Source organism: Macrobrachium rosenbergii, chromosome 12 (assembly GCF_040412425.1).
Source record: "Macrobrachium rosenbergii isolate ZJJX-2024 chromosome 12, ASM4041242v1, whole genome shotgun sequence".
In the NCBI taxonomy this organism is placed as follows: Eukaryota; Metazoa; Arthropoda; class Malacostraca; order Decapoda; family Palaemonidae; genus Macrobrachium; species Macrobrachium rosenbergii.
Window position 1 is genome coordinate 13,795,003 of NC_089752.1, and position 14,365 is coordinate 13,809,367.

General features: G+C 42.0%; 1 protein-coding gene across 1 annotated transcript in view; it reads left to right on the forward strand.

Moving 5' to 3' along the window:
- LOC136844404 (proline-, glutamic acid- and leucine-rich protein 1-like) overlaps positions 1-14,365 on the forward strand; it is a 62,973-nt gene that overhangs the window by 16,914 nt on the left and 31,694 nt on the right. Inside the window, exons 7-8 of the mRNA XM_067113541.1 lie at positions 9,935-10,147; positions 10,472-10,584. Coding sequence (XP_066969642.1) covers positions 9,935-10,147; positions 10,472-10,584 — 326 coding nt within the window. The remainder of the gene's footprint in view (positions 1-9,934; positions 10,148-10,471; positions 10,585-14,365) is intronic.

The window sequence follows — 14,365 nt, forward strand, 5'->3', positions numbered from 1 at the left end:
GTGAAATAGTGACAGAGAATCATGCCAAGGCTGCAAACTACGAGGAAACTGGGTAATCTGAAGAAAAAACATAAATCACAAAAGCAGTTTAATGAGGGAATCTCTTACATGTGAGAAAAACACTAAACCTAGGTACATCAAAGACTTAAGACTAGAAAGACAAGGGGAGGTCCCGGCATGACAGGAAGGATCCCCAAAAGCACTTAAAATTACCGAAAGAACAAAATTACGAAATTGGATAGGTACAATGGCGTACAAAATAAATGGTATATACAATCTTAAAACTACACACGCAAACTTAAGTTAAACACATAAGAGATCAACCAAACCGTAATTAAAACATACAGTGTATATACAGATACCTGGGGTACATGGTGCAAATAAAAACCGCCCAGTACCCCACAAGAAAACATTATGGTAACATGTCAGATTACAGTTTCCACTCAACAAAGACAAAATACATCAATATGAGGAGCAAGGCAGTGAGGCATAATCAACCAAGAGGACAAGCAGAGAAGCAAATGAGGCAGGCGGGCGGGGGGGGAAAGGAGGAAAAGGATATGATTGGTTAAGGTGGGGAGATGACACTTCCCACAGCTATGGTAGAAAATTTCAGGGCTTCGAGCGTTTTTAGATAGTGGCGTTTAAACACTAGGGGTGATTTCCAACCCGTATATTTAGTCAACTCTGAGAAATCCATATTATGAAAGTAATTAATGGAAGTAGCAACTGCTCGAATATCATGAACCTTAGGAACTGAATCTGGGTTGGCTTGTTTAATAAAATATAGAATTTGTTGTCTTATACCATTCAGTGATAGTGTACCACCTTTCTCCCTGATAAAAAGAGGACCCGACTTACTCTGTGGAGTTCTTAAAAGGTAAGATTTAAGTGTATGAACTGGACATAAAGACTGGTCTTGTGGAAGGGCACCACCTTCCAAGGAGACCACCTGTCTTGTGGGTCTTCGTTTTGGCTAAGAATTTAGGATCATGGGAAAGGAGGACCTCTCCGGAAGGGAGGAAGTTCACAAAATGATCACCCCTAGTGAGCTGACAGCTCTGAGATTCTAGCACCTGAGGCCAAGCTAATCAGAAATAAGGTTTTCTTAACAGATCCTGATAGAGCATTGAAAGTTATCTATCTCTGATGCTAACTTAAGGGCGTCATTGAGAAACCACGTAACAGAATGTGGGCGTGTTACTGGCCTCAGACGAGCGCATGCTCTGGGAATGGATGAAAAATAGAGTCTGTAAGGTCGATTTTAAAGCCCGTACAGGAATACTTTCTTTAGGGCTGACTTGGTTGTGGTAATAGTGGCTGGAGCAAGGCCTTTCTCAAACAATGATCTAAAGAAAGAGACTCCTAAATTAGTCGTCATAACCTTGGCTTCAGATGCTTTTAGGAAGGAGGCTAATTTTTTGACTGCTGAGTCATACTGTCTAAGAGTAGAATCTCTTTTTATCTGACTCAAAAAACAGAGTGTTGACAGGGTCAATGTTTGCTCCTTTTTGGGCTGCGAATTTTATAAAGTCCATAAAGCTAGGGCATTCTGAATTCTTGAGGAAGCTGACACATTCTTAGTTTGTACTGTCTGGGTCAGTATGGGCTTGGGAATCAAGAAGACTCCATGATCCCAGTTCCTGAAGAAGAGGGAACCAATTGCTCTTCGGCCAGTAGGGGCTACTAGGCCAGTTGACCTTTGAATGTCCTGAGTTTGTGCAATACTTTCAACAGTAAATTTATTGGAGAGGAACAGATAAATTTTCTCCCATTTGTTCCAATCTATTGTCATTGCATCCATTAGCGTATGCCTGAGGGTCCAGGTTAGAGCCACATAACAGGGAGCTTGAAGTTGCTTTCTGTTGCGAACAGATCCACTTGGAGACCCGGAACCTGGCGGCAAATCCATTCGAAGATTCCGTGTCCAGGGACCACTCCGTCTCCAGGTCGGAGTCATCCTGGACAGGAGTCCGCCACCACGTTCCGTGCCCCCGCTAGGTGGGTGGCTGACAGGTGCCAGCGTGCTTGTTCGCCAGGGAGAAGATGGCAACCATTACTTGGTTTACTCGACCTGATTTGGAGCCGCCCTGTTGATGCAATGAACTACCACGCTGTCAATACCAGCCTGATATGAATCGGTTGGGGGGGCGGATTTTCTTTAAAGTCAGAAAGACTGCCATAGCTTCCAGGGTGTTTATATGGAACTGTTGAAACATTGTGGACCAAGTTCCCTGTACTTTTTGTTTTGGGGAATATCCCCCCCAGCCGCTTAGGGAAGCGTCTGTATGGACAACTAATGCCGGAGGGGGAAACTGAAGCGGAACTGACTTGGAGAGGCCCTTGACAGAGGTCCAAGGCCGCAGTCTTGTTTTCAATATTCGAGGATGGAGAGACCCTGTCTCTGAGCTTGACATTGGCTCGACTCCTCCATACTCTGTTTATGTCTTTGAGTTTCCCTTTTTTAGAGCAGGTCTGTCACTGAGGCAAATTGAAGGGACCCAGGACCCTTTCTTGGGATCGGCGGGATGCTGATTGATTTTGGAACTTTCTGGTGAGAGATGCTATCTCCTTTCTCTTGGGAGGTGGGAGGGATAACGTGTGAGCAGACAAATCCACTGCAGGCCCAGCCACTGAAACCGGGACTCCGGAGTCAGGCGGGACTTTTGTCTGTTCAGTTGAAAACCCTAGCGATTCTAGGAAGTTGATGACTATGGTCGTAGCCTTCTGACACTCCAGAACTGTTGGTGCCCAAATTATCCAATCGTCCAGGTATGCTGCTAGGATATCCCTCCCGGGACCAGGTTGCTGAACTACCGTGTCCGCCAGCTTGTGTGAATACCCTGGGCGCAATGTTTAGGCCGAAGGGCATGACCTTGAAGAGTAGAGGCTTGATTCGGAGTCTGAAACCGAACTGAGAAAGTTCAGCGCCGTCGGAGGACGTGATAGTAGCGTCTGAAAGATCGATGGAGGTGGTGACGGCTCCACGTGATGATCCGTGCCTGGAGCTGTGTAAGCATGCGAGGAAATTTGCTTCGCATTTTATGTAGAGATTTAGTGTGACAGATCCAGGATCACTCTTTGCTGATCTGAGTCTTTTTTAGGAACTGTGAATAACCTGCCTTGAAATTTTAGGTGCCTTACTTTCTTTGTGCTCGTTTGGCTGACAATTCTGCCTATAATCCGTAGGATTGATGAGGGTGGTTGGTAAAACTTGTTCGGAGGAGGAGGTTCCTTGATCCAACTCAACCCAGGCCCAGCACTGGACACTATACTGTGTGCCCAAGGGGCTGAAGGTCCATTGGTCCCTGAACCAACAGAGGCGACGCCTACCTGTGTTTTCTCAGTGGGAGGAGTGGTTTGTTCTACCACGTCAGGTTTTCCCCTTGGGGGTGGTGTTCGCCTTCCCTCTGTGAAAGGACCTGCCTCTTCCCCTTGCGATTCTGTTAAGGCCGTGAGTAACCCCTGCCCTCGTGAGGTGGGGATTGTAAGCTGGTGAGTAGCCAACATGCAGGGCAGCAAGGGAATGAGCTGGTTGGACCAGCACATATTGTTGGGGGAGCTTTTGAGGTGGAGGGACTGTGTCGCTGCGAGACTGGGACGGCTTGAACTACCGTCTGCTGGTGGGGCCTTTTATGTCTCCTAAAACGCTTGCCTCCCTTAGCTCTGAGGACCGCCAGATTCGGGGGTCTTGCGTTTAGGTGGGGATGCCCCAACGAGCCGCCCAGACTCTGGTTGGCCCCTTGTAGCCTCTGACATAACGTTCGTAACCTCTTCTTCTGGGAAGAGGTTAGGTCCCCAGATCGAGCTCTTTATGAGCCTGTTAGGCTTCGTGGACGGATAGAAGCGTTTGCGAAAACGAACTTCCTACATTCCAGTCTGGCCATGATGAATTCAAACAGGTCAGACTGAGAAAGCCAGCTAACAAGGGATTTAGCTAAGACCTGGAAAAGGGTTAGCCTGCGCAGGAGGCGGCGGGGCTTCTGTGAGGCAGACGGAGTTCAAGGACCGGGCTAGCTTAGTCCGGGCATCAATCTGCCTTTAGCAAAGATTCCGGCAGCTGGGGAGTTCTTCGCTAAAACTGTGAGAAGCACAGAGGGGTCTAATTTCCCGACCGTGAAGGTGGACGGAGCCTCCATCCAGAACTGCGTCTTGCCGAAAACCAGGGGGGTGGAGTCTGTTTCCCTCAGCTGTGGTAACGGTTACCATCAAAGCACGCCGGGCCGAGCCAGGCGACCTTGTTTAAGAGGAGTCGGCAGCTGTCTCCAGGGCAAACATAGTGAAGTTGCCCTTGAAGGAGTCAACTTTGTGTTGTCTGCCTGCCACTCCACAGAGGCGGGAGAGACGACTGAGCTTGGTCCCTGGGGATGATGACAGCCTCCCTGGGGACCTTATCGAGCATTATCCAAGCCTCAGTCAATCTTACGAAACCTGGATATGGGGGCAAAAAGATCGTGGGAAGAACTCCCACTCCTCCAACTGTCTCGTACCAAGACTCTACAATGGATTGGTTTTGCCATCATGCTGATGGCCCGGAGGAGCTAAACGCCAAGGGTTGCCAGGATCGAAGCGGGAAGTTCCGCGTTTGTATCAGGAATGACATACTGCGGTTCAGCTGGGGTGGGTTCTTCATTCCGCCAGCATGTTGTCATAAGCGGCAAACTTCTCCTAGATCTTACTGTCATGTGGCAAAACTTTTTCGGACATCTGATTAAATTTGTCATTAAAGTCTCGGAGAACCTTTGGGAACATCTCTTTTGCAAAGGTTTCTTGCGTCAAAAAGCAGGTTGGCGGGAGGGCTTGATCTTGATGCCCTCTACTGCGCCTTTGCCGGGAGGAACTAGACTTGCTCCCGGAGGCTACAGGTGCTGAGACCTTAGCCTTTGACGGGGAAAGCGATGCTTTCTTGGAGGGATCGGACTTATAGCTCATGCATTTTCTTCCCTGAAGTCTTCAACTTCAACTTGGGGATAGCTGATGGAGCCCTATCACCCAAGGAGGAAGACTTCCCAAACCTGAAAGAGGACAATGAAGAAGCTGGGGGAATCGAAAGGGCGCCCGCCCCACTACCTCACTTACCTCGCTACTTACCTCCCCAGGGTCCTGTTCAACAGCCATCGGTTCAAGGTCTAAGTTCAGCGGCGTCCTCTGAGACTTCTGATAAAGAATATCCACTTGGGGTGGCTGGGTCGATCCCGGATCTGCTGGATGATGGGGCAGCAAGATCTTCTGGCACTGCGGCGCTGTCGTGCGCGGGGTAGAGCAGGTCCCCTCAACCAGCGTCGAGGACGTAGGGCTTCGACGGGACATTCTTCAAAACCTGTCACCCAGGCCCGAGAGAGATTCAAGGCGACTTCTTAGAGACTTGTCCGCCTGAAAGAAAGCCAAGAATTAGCTAAAGGTGAAAAAACAGTCCGAAACCATAAAACAAAATTCAAAATGAGGAGGGCACAAAGCGGAGGAAGAATGTCACTTACCGACTCATCCTGGATGGTTGCGCACAAAAGCTAAAAACAAACCTCACAACCGCCGGGTGCCAGACTACCAGGTCGCCAAGTCGGACCGCGCCAACCAGCGTGTCCGCACACTACGTGACAAGTAAGGCTGTTGCAGTGACGCAGTACACCCCGGCTCCTCACAGCGAACAGTCTGTAAGTGGAAAGCGAACATCTACCACTCTAAGCGGATTTAAGGCTGGAAAGGCCGGGAATTTCAACTGCAGTTTGGAATCTCGGTGGAGAAGAAATACCTTTTAATAAACTAAGCCAATAAGCTCTAAAATACACCGAAAGTGGCAAGTAAGACTACCAGACCCGGAACACTCCGGGGAATGGAAGGAGTGAACAACAGGGGACCGCCGCCGGGATTGCCTGTAATTATAACGGCGGAACCCCCGGCGTAGAAACCGGACTCATGTAAAAACTAAGGAGGGAGTACTCGAAGATCACAAACTTATCTAAATATCAGTCAAAAATAATAGCAATAACAAGTGACGGTAAATACTCCGAGACCGGAGGGGATCCGCTCCCCTTATAAATGCGAATCCTTCCTCACTTACTTCCCGCCGGAGAAACAAGACGGCAAAACCTCAGATATACATAACATAAGTTTGAGCAATTATATTTTACCTATCTCGTAACTCTGGACGGGAGACGAGAGGTGTGATAGTGTCTGAACATCGTTCGATAAACCAAACCACCAACCCCAACACAAGCGATGCTAGAGACTGTATGGGAGGAGCGAATCCCTCTACCAAAAAGGAGGAGTCCCCTGAACTTCGGAGAAAACGCCATCTCGCGTCACCAGTAGCAGAGCAGGCTGGAGGAGGGAGGTAAGGGGAGAGGGGTAGGCTACCAGAAGGAACCAGGGACAGGGAAAAACATATGACCGCTCCAACTGCCCCCATACCTCAAGAATAATGAAACTTGGGAGGGTAGCCCTGCCACTGGAAGCTACGCGGCGATGCCGACTCTACCCAGGCGAGCCTAATAGGGACCTAACCTAGTATAGGCTAGGAAAAAGGAGGAGGAGATGCGGAGGGAAGAGGAAGTAACAGGGAGAGAAATTTTGTGTCGAGAACCAACTGGATCGAAAAGGTGCAGAACAGGAAGGCGACTAGCCTAGAGGAAACATCCAAAGAACTCTATTCCCCAAATGAAGGAAGAGAACTAAGGCTCCTCTGCCCACCAAAAAGCGACCCGGAGAAATGAAAAACAAAACTCCTCAACATGATGATCCCCACACCCAGGGCAAGGATGGAGCAAAACCAGCCTAACTCACTGAAATAGCCATCACGCATGAAAAAATGGAACCAAAATGTGCTCAATAGAGTCTGTGCCTCCCGGGAAGTTAGATCTGAGGCTGCACGCCACCACAAGGAGGTAAACAGCAAAATAAATAAAATAAATAAAATAAAAGAGAGCACCATCTCCGAGAATAAAATAATTAGCCTACTTGAGACCAAAAATAAAAAGGAACCCAACCTGGGGTACCTGGACGGGCATCACACCTAACAAAGGCCGGTAGGCCAATGAAGCAATAATTTCAGAAAACAAAAAGGGGGAGCTCCCTGCAGGGAACCACCAGGAAGGGAACCAAGGGGTAAAAATCTATCTGTAATCAGCGAGAGACAACTCCAACAGAAAAGAACTGAAGGAGTCGCCTGCCGGGCCGACATGGCTGGCGGGGGCGCCGCGTGGCGTCATAAAAAAGATCTCCAATATTTATGAAAATACGAGACCAAACAGCCAAAAATAGAACAAAACCCCACAAGAAGATGGTACTTAACTTGGAGATGGTAAAGCTGCTCGATGCTTAATGTTGATGAAAGATAATCCAAAAAAGGAAAGACGAGCACACAAAAGAAATGAACGCAATCACATGCTAGAAAATTGAATGAGGTAGGTGGCGCTGGTGTCGCCGGCCTGGCGGGTGTTGAGTGTGGGGGCTGTAACGGCTCACCGCTCTGTTCAGGGTTTTGATAAGGAGAGATCTTTGAGTAGGTTTCCGTGGTAGTGGTATTTCACTCACCACTTACTTATACCGACGCCTTCCTAGAAGACGCCGACTGAGGTAGAACCCCAGCTTTCCTGAAAGCTCTTTCTTCTCTGGTATATCTAGCATTTTATACCTAGAAATTCGTGCTGTAATGGAATTTCACCGGCTGACACGGGACTGAACTCAGAAATGGCTGTATTTTGCAGACTGATTTTATACTGAGTTTTCTCAATTCTTCTAATAATTTGCTTTTCCTGCACATCAATATTTAGTCAATAATTGTCCAGTGTTCATATTTCAGTGGATGGAACAGCATATTTGTTGCAGCAGAAATTCTGTATTTTAAAGTATTACAGCAGGTTACTGAAACCTGGGATGTAAATCCGTAGTTTCCCTGGTGGTATTTTCAGTGGTATTTCTTCTTTTTTCATTTTCTGATGTCTGTCTGGTATTTTTCAGTACTTTTTCTGTCGCCATGTTTTGACCAGCTTGATGGTCATCTTCTGGACGTCGGACAGACGTCAGAAAAAGAAAAAAGAAGAAATACCACCGAAAATACCATCAGGAAAATCTACGGTTTTACATCCCAGGTTTCAGTAACCTGCTGTAATGCTTTAAATTTCTTTTGTAATAAATACGCAGTTTCATCCATCGAAATATGAACATTGGACAATTATTGACTAATACTGATGTGCAGGAAAAGCAAATCATTAGAAGAATTGAGAAAACTCGGTATAAAATCAGTTTGCAAAATGCAGCCATTTTATTCAACATTATTATTATTATTATTATTATTATTATTATTATTATTATTATTATTATTATTATTATTATTATTCAGTAGATGAAACCTATTCATATGGAACAAGCCCACAAACTTCCAAAGAATATGATGTTCATTAGGAAGAAGTAAGAGGAAGTAAAGGGAAATACAGAAAGAAGAGATACCCTATATTAGAAAAGAAAAAAAATTAATAAATAGATGAACAGATAAAAATATATCAAAATGCAAGAAGAATAGTGTTATTATTACCAGTATCATTATTATTCAGTAGATGAAACCTGTTGACATAGAACAAGCCCACAGGGTCTAGTGGCTTGAAATTCAAGCTTCCAAAGAATATGGTGTTCAATAGGAAGTACAGTAAGAGGAAGTGAAAGAAAATACAAAAAGAAGAGATCTCACTTATTAAAAAGAAAATTAATAAATAGATAAAAATATATTGAAATGCAAGGAGAATAGTAGTAGGGTAGTAATGCATTGCATCTTCGCTTCAACTTCTGAAATTCCAGTTGTGCGACATCCTCTGGAAGGCTGTTCCATAGTCCAAAAGTGTGAGAAATAAAGGACCTCAGGAATTGAGAAGTTTGACAACAAGGCACATTTACTGCATATTGGTGTTGCTGGTCAGCTAATCTGGTTGCTCTCGGCTGATAAAGGGGATCAGGAATCAGTTGTGAATATGAAAGATCTCTGTTGAAATACAACCTATGAAAAAGTGACAAACGAGGCTATCCGTCGATGATCCAAGTCCTAAATGAAAAGAGATAATCTTTGGCAGAAGTAGACATCCACACCAGAGACCAGTATTCTAGTAAAGAAAGTACAAATGACATAGAACTTGTTGCACTGATTTTATCACTGTTTATAAATACAGACGTATACCTAACAATACAAACAATGCCTAACTTTCGTGTGGCATTTGCTGAAACTTTCATTAGATGTTTCAAAAAAATTAGATGTGAGTCAAAAAAAAAACTAAATAATTAAAGCTTCAGACTCATTTAGCAGCAAAATGTTCCATCCACGCTGAAATAGGATGGGATGGGAAATCTGTATGAGATCTGCTAATCCATAATGTTTTTGTTTTACTGGAGTTCAGTCTCATACCCCTCCTACTACACCATTCCCTGATCCAGTCCATGTCCCACTTGAGGCTAAGGGCAGCTTCATTTCTCAGAAGTGGAGACTTTACTACTTTATCCTGAAAATATATTAATTATGGAGGTTTGAACTCTCATTTTTTTTTTTTTGAAAGAGATATTTTACATGCTCACTGCATTGAAAATTAGATCCGGTATTGTATTGTAATTTAACTGCAATTATACAACAGAGTACAGGAACTAGAGACAGTCCAGTTATAGTTTGCTTTTAGGAAACGGTTCTTTTAGTGAAATGGTTTAAATTGCAGTTGCCACATATTGAAAGGTTGCATTTTAGCTTAATACCGATTGAGAGCTACTGCTTCAGTGGGTATCCTTAAGCAGTTGACCACAAATGATTAATGCATAACATAAGTAACATTGAATGGTTAGTAACTCCTAGACAAGTATTGCCCATTTAAAGCAAAGATTAGTGTGCTATGAAACTGTCAATGTTTTTATGACAAAAGCCATCAGTCAGAATTTATATATCTTAATTGTTTGTCTTATTTAGGTATATACACACACCAGAGAATGCACTTTGAATGTTCCTCCTATAAAATTTGAAGGCAAGGATGGTACTGATGCTGTATGCGGATTTCTTGCTGCCCTGACACGCTTGGGCAACATCTTGAAGTTTGTTTCACAGATGCTTACATCTGAGGGTAATGAATGTATATCAATAGTGCCTTATCATACTTTAAGCCCAATATTTAGATTATTACAGGTAAGTTCCAAACGGAAAGTTCCCCAAATTTTGATCACATTCGTATACCTGATACTGAAATTATTAATGAAATATGTATGGTTTGGGTAATTTGTTTTTTATTCTGCACAAAGTTTGTACTATATCCATGGCATACTGTATATATATTCAGGAATGGATTTTCTAAAATATTACCACCTTAGTATTCTTTATTTTTTTGTTTCTGTTAATCGTATGCTGTATGTTCATTTCTGTTTTTATTTTCTTGTATGTTTCATATTCTCCTCTCTCATATTGACTTGCATTATATATTCATAATCTAATTGTTTGATTAATTCTAATCAGGTAGACAGCAAAGTTCTGAAAGCTTATCGAAGTCAAGAACACCAGATACTCTCATTCCTCATTGTTTCAATACATCATCATTGCCTGTGGTTGCTGAGAGATATGATAATGAGGTTAGTTTAGTAGGTAATGCACGAAATATCTTATTTTTAAAAAGCAAAACTTTTTTCACACAAACTTATTCCTTATATCACAGCCTATTTTGCATATCAGTGGAATCCCAGGCACGTTAACTTTCTGAAAGAAGTAAGTTTGGTAGCACGTGGAAGGTCTGCTAACACTGGAACAAGTGTTAATTAGATCAGTAATCCTCTCATTGTGACACTGGAATGATAGAGGCCGGTGGCTGTAGTGCTAGAGGTTTTAGAGACTGCTGCAGCTGCTTAAAGCTGCTGTTGGCCTTACCTGGACGGTTTGCTAAATAACCTTAATTTAGGAAGATAGACTTATGTTCAGCCAGTTCTGTGAGAATTGAATTCAAATGTTTTGAGGTGAAGTTTCTCCCATATGGGAAGACTCCTGGAGAAATCTGCTCATAGTTATATAAGAGCCATAAACCATGTCCTTTTTTGGCCAGAGAGGTGCCACTAACATCATGGAGAAATGCTGAGAGTACTACCTCCCAGTTGTTGAAACCAGTATATTGAGATGGTATACAAGCCTCTGTCCCTTTCATCAGAAGCAAGATGTAGGAATTTCAACAGACAGTATGACCACTGTGGCACATTAAAGACGTCAAATGCAGGGGTCTGTACAAATTGTGTGGGATACCCCTTGTAGACCTGTTTGCAACCAGCTTCAACCACAAGGCCTTGATTTAATGTACAAAGGCTGGGCATTACATTGAGTTCTTGTGGTTAAGGTTGCAAAAAAGGTCTGCATGGGGCACCTCCACCAAACTGTAAGAGAACCTTTTACTTGATATCTCAAATAAGCCACTGTGGTCATGTTGGATGTCATAATTCTCACCATCTTGCCTCTAATGAGAGGAACAAAGTCCTGTACACCATGAAAGACTGCACTCAGCAATAGAAAATTTGCGATGCCTCCTGTATAGTAGGAATAAGGTTCTTGGAGGATTGAAGTCCAAATGTACTCCCAGACAGAATGCCAAATTTTATGCTTTATTTTTTTCATTTTTTACAGTTATGGTTAAGTCTTATTTATATAAAAATATATAGATTATACAAATATATGCAAATGAAAGAAGAGAAACTAACATGAAACAAGTAAAAACACATTATACAAATATATTGCAATGAAAGAAGAGAGAAACTAACATGAAACAAGTAAAAACACATTATACAAATATATTGCAATGAAAGAAGAGAGAAACTAACATGAAACAAGTAAAAACACATTATACAAATATATTGCAATGAAAGAAGAGAGAAACTAACATGAAACAAGTAAAAACTGAGCCGAAATTTCTTTGGTGCAGTCGAGTTTTATGTAAATCGTATAATCAAGGCCACCAAAAATAGATCTATCTTTCCGTGGAGTCGGTATAATATTTTATGAGCCGCAACCCATGAAACTTTAACCATGGCTCAGTGGTGGCCTGGCCTTATAGTTGCCAGATGCACAATTACCGCTAACGTTAACCTTAAAATAAAAACTACTGAGGCTAGAGCGCTGCAATTTGGTATGTTTGGTGAAGGGCCAGGGGCGTGGGGTGATGATCAACATACCACTTTGCAGCCCTCTAGTGTCAGTAGTTTTTAAGATCTGAGGGCAGACAGAAAAAAGTGCTGACGGACAGACAAAGCTGGCACAATAGTTTTCTTTTCAGAAAACTAAACCTGAGAAATTACCTCAAAGTAGGGACCTTGCTTGTCTCTTATAGCTGTCACCATTTGCCATATGTCCAGTAACTTATTGAATGATGTGAACAAATAAGACATTTAAATTCTCTCATAGTGCAGTGTAATAAATATAAACAGTTTATTACACTACACAGCTACAGTGAACTCTAAAACCTTATTAAAACTCAAAACAAGCTATTTATGTTGTACAGTATCATTTTGTTAGACTGGCAAATGGGTGACCCTGCTCCCCAAGTAACCTCTGAGAAGTCTTCAACCTACTTTTAGTAACTATTTTCTGAAACAGTATCAGTCCAAAATTATCATTGATCCGTTCAGGTTGATTTAATCGCGGAATGATTCAAATTAGCTTAATGATAAAATTCAATTATTAAAAAACAATAAATTTTACTGAATGACAGGAAATGCTTTTGACATAGATGAAGGTAGCCTACTGTATGTCTTCAGGTAGGCCTAACCTGTATTTTTCTTTGGAGTGAAATTTTTTATGAATTATTACCAGTATTTGTCCTTACCTAAGAAAAATCCATTAAATGCTATATATGTTTATAATGAACATCCTTGTTAACAAGCTTAGGGTACTGAATATCAACTTGCTCTCAACCTTGCCTGACAGGACTCAGTCAGGCAGTCAGGTGTAAATAAAGACTTTCAGTGAGGATTTTAGCAACATTTTTATATGAGTTTTGAAAGGGATCATTTCTTTCCCAACATCCTCATATGTATTGTACAAAACTGCTTATAACATTTTTGGGAGGGAGTGAGAGAAGATGCAGTCAAGGACTGTTGCTATATATGCACAGACAAAATTAAACAAGAGAGACAGAGACAGTGAATAGAGAGAGAGAGAAATTGTCTGAGTTTGCAGTTATAGCTTTCAGGACTATTTTTATTTGCTAGTTTCTAAATTTATCGTTATGAATTTGTTTTCTCATATTGATGTTACAATAACTTGACTTCTTTACCTGCCATTAACATATAACACATTCAGTAATTTTCCTTTTATTTTTTCTTCTTACAGTATTAATATGTATTCCAAGTGTCATCCAAGTCATATTGAAAGTTTACTACAAGTGTAAGGTGGTCTAATATATAGAGGATGATGCCAATGTAAACAATTTAGGGAGCAAAATCAACAGAAATTTGCCTTTTATAAGATAAATTACACAAACATTTTCCTAGTTAAAATATTGATGGGCTACTTTACGCCACATATTTCCTAATGCTGTACTTTTGTTGGATGTTCAGTAACAGTTTTTTTTAATATTTTATAAGTTGCTTGGTTCCTCCTCACAGTTACCTTCCATGGGTCTGTCAGAGCTCCATGGGTGACAAACTAATATCAAAGGTGTTCTCTTTTCAGGTCTGTTCTCTTGGCCAGGGTATTGAACATAATGATAAACACTATAACATGTGATAGAATATGCTAAATGGACTCATTTTTAGATAGAAGGGCTCTTATTTATCTTGTAGAAAGCTGTTGCCAGGTTATTCCTTCATCAAACCTGCTAGAAGAGGAGGTGATTATAGCCTCAAGAGTCTGCCATATTGTTGACAAACAGACTGGCAAGACCGGAAGGCATTACCTTTCGTTGGTCCATTTGGAACAGATAAATTATCGTCAGTGCTCAAAATGTCAACAGTTACTGGAAACACCAAAGGGAAAGTTAAAAGTGCTTAGTTGTAAGTCCCAGTTAAAGATTTAAACTTTGTAATTGGTTTTAAACTTTGTAATTGGTAGTTAATTTGTGATTTCGAACCCAGCCTTTTACAGAACACATGGCCATATTAATTATGTAATTCAGTAAATTAATGCTAGTTGTATGAAAGTGCAAATTGTTTTAAATTTTGCCATTTCAAATAGATGTTTTAATAAAAAGAAATGTTCACAATTTATCATTAATATAGAAAATCCTTTGAGTTTCATCAATATGTCAGCAATAATGTAGGATGACAGATCAGATTGAGAATAATTATAGATTGGGTAAATAGTGGATGTTAAAATCTTTAATCATAACCAGGATTACATCATTATGAGAACTAAATAACCAATTAGGCTTGAATCAAA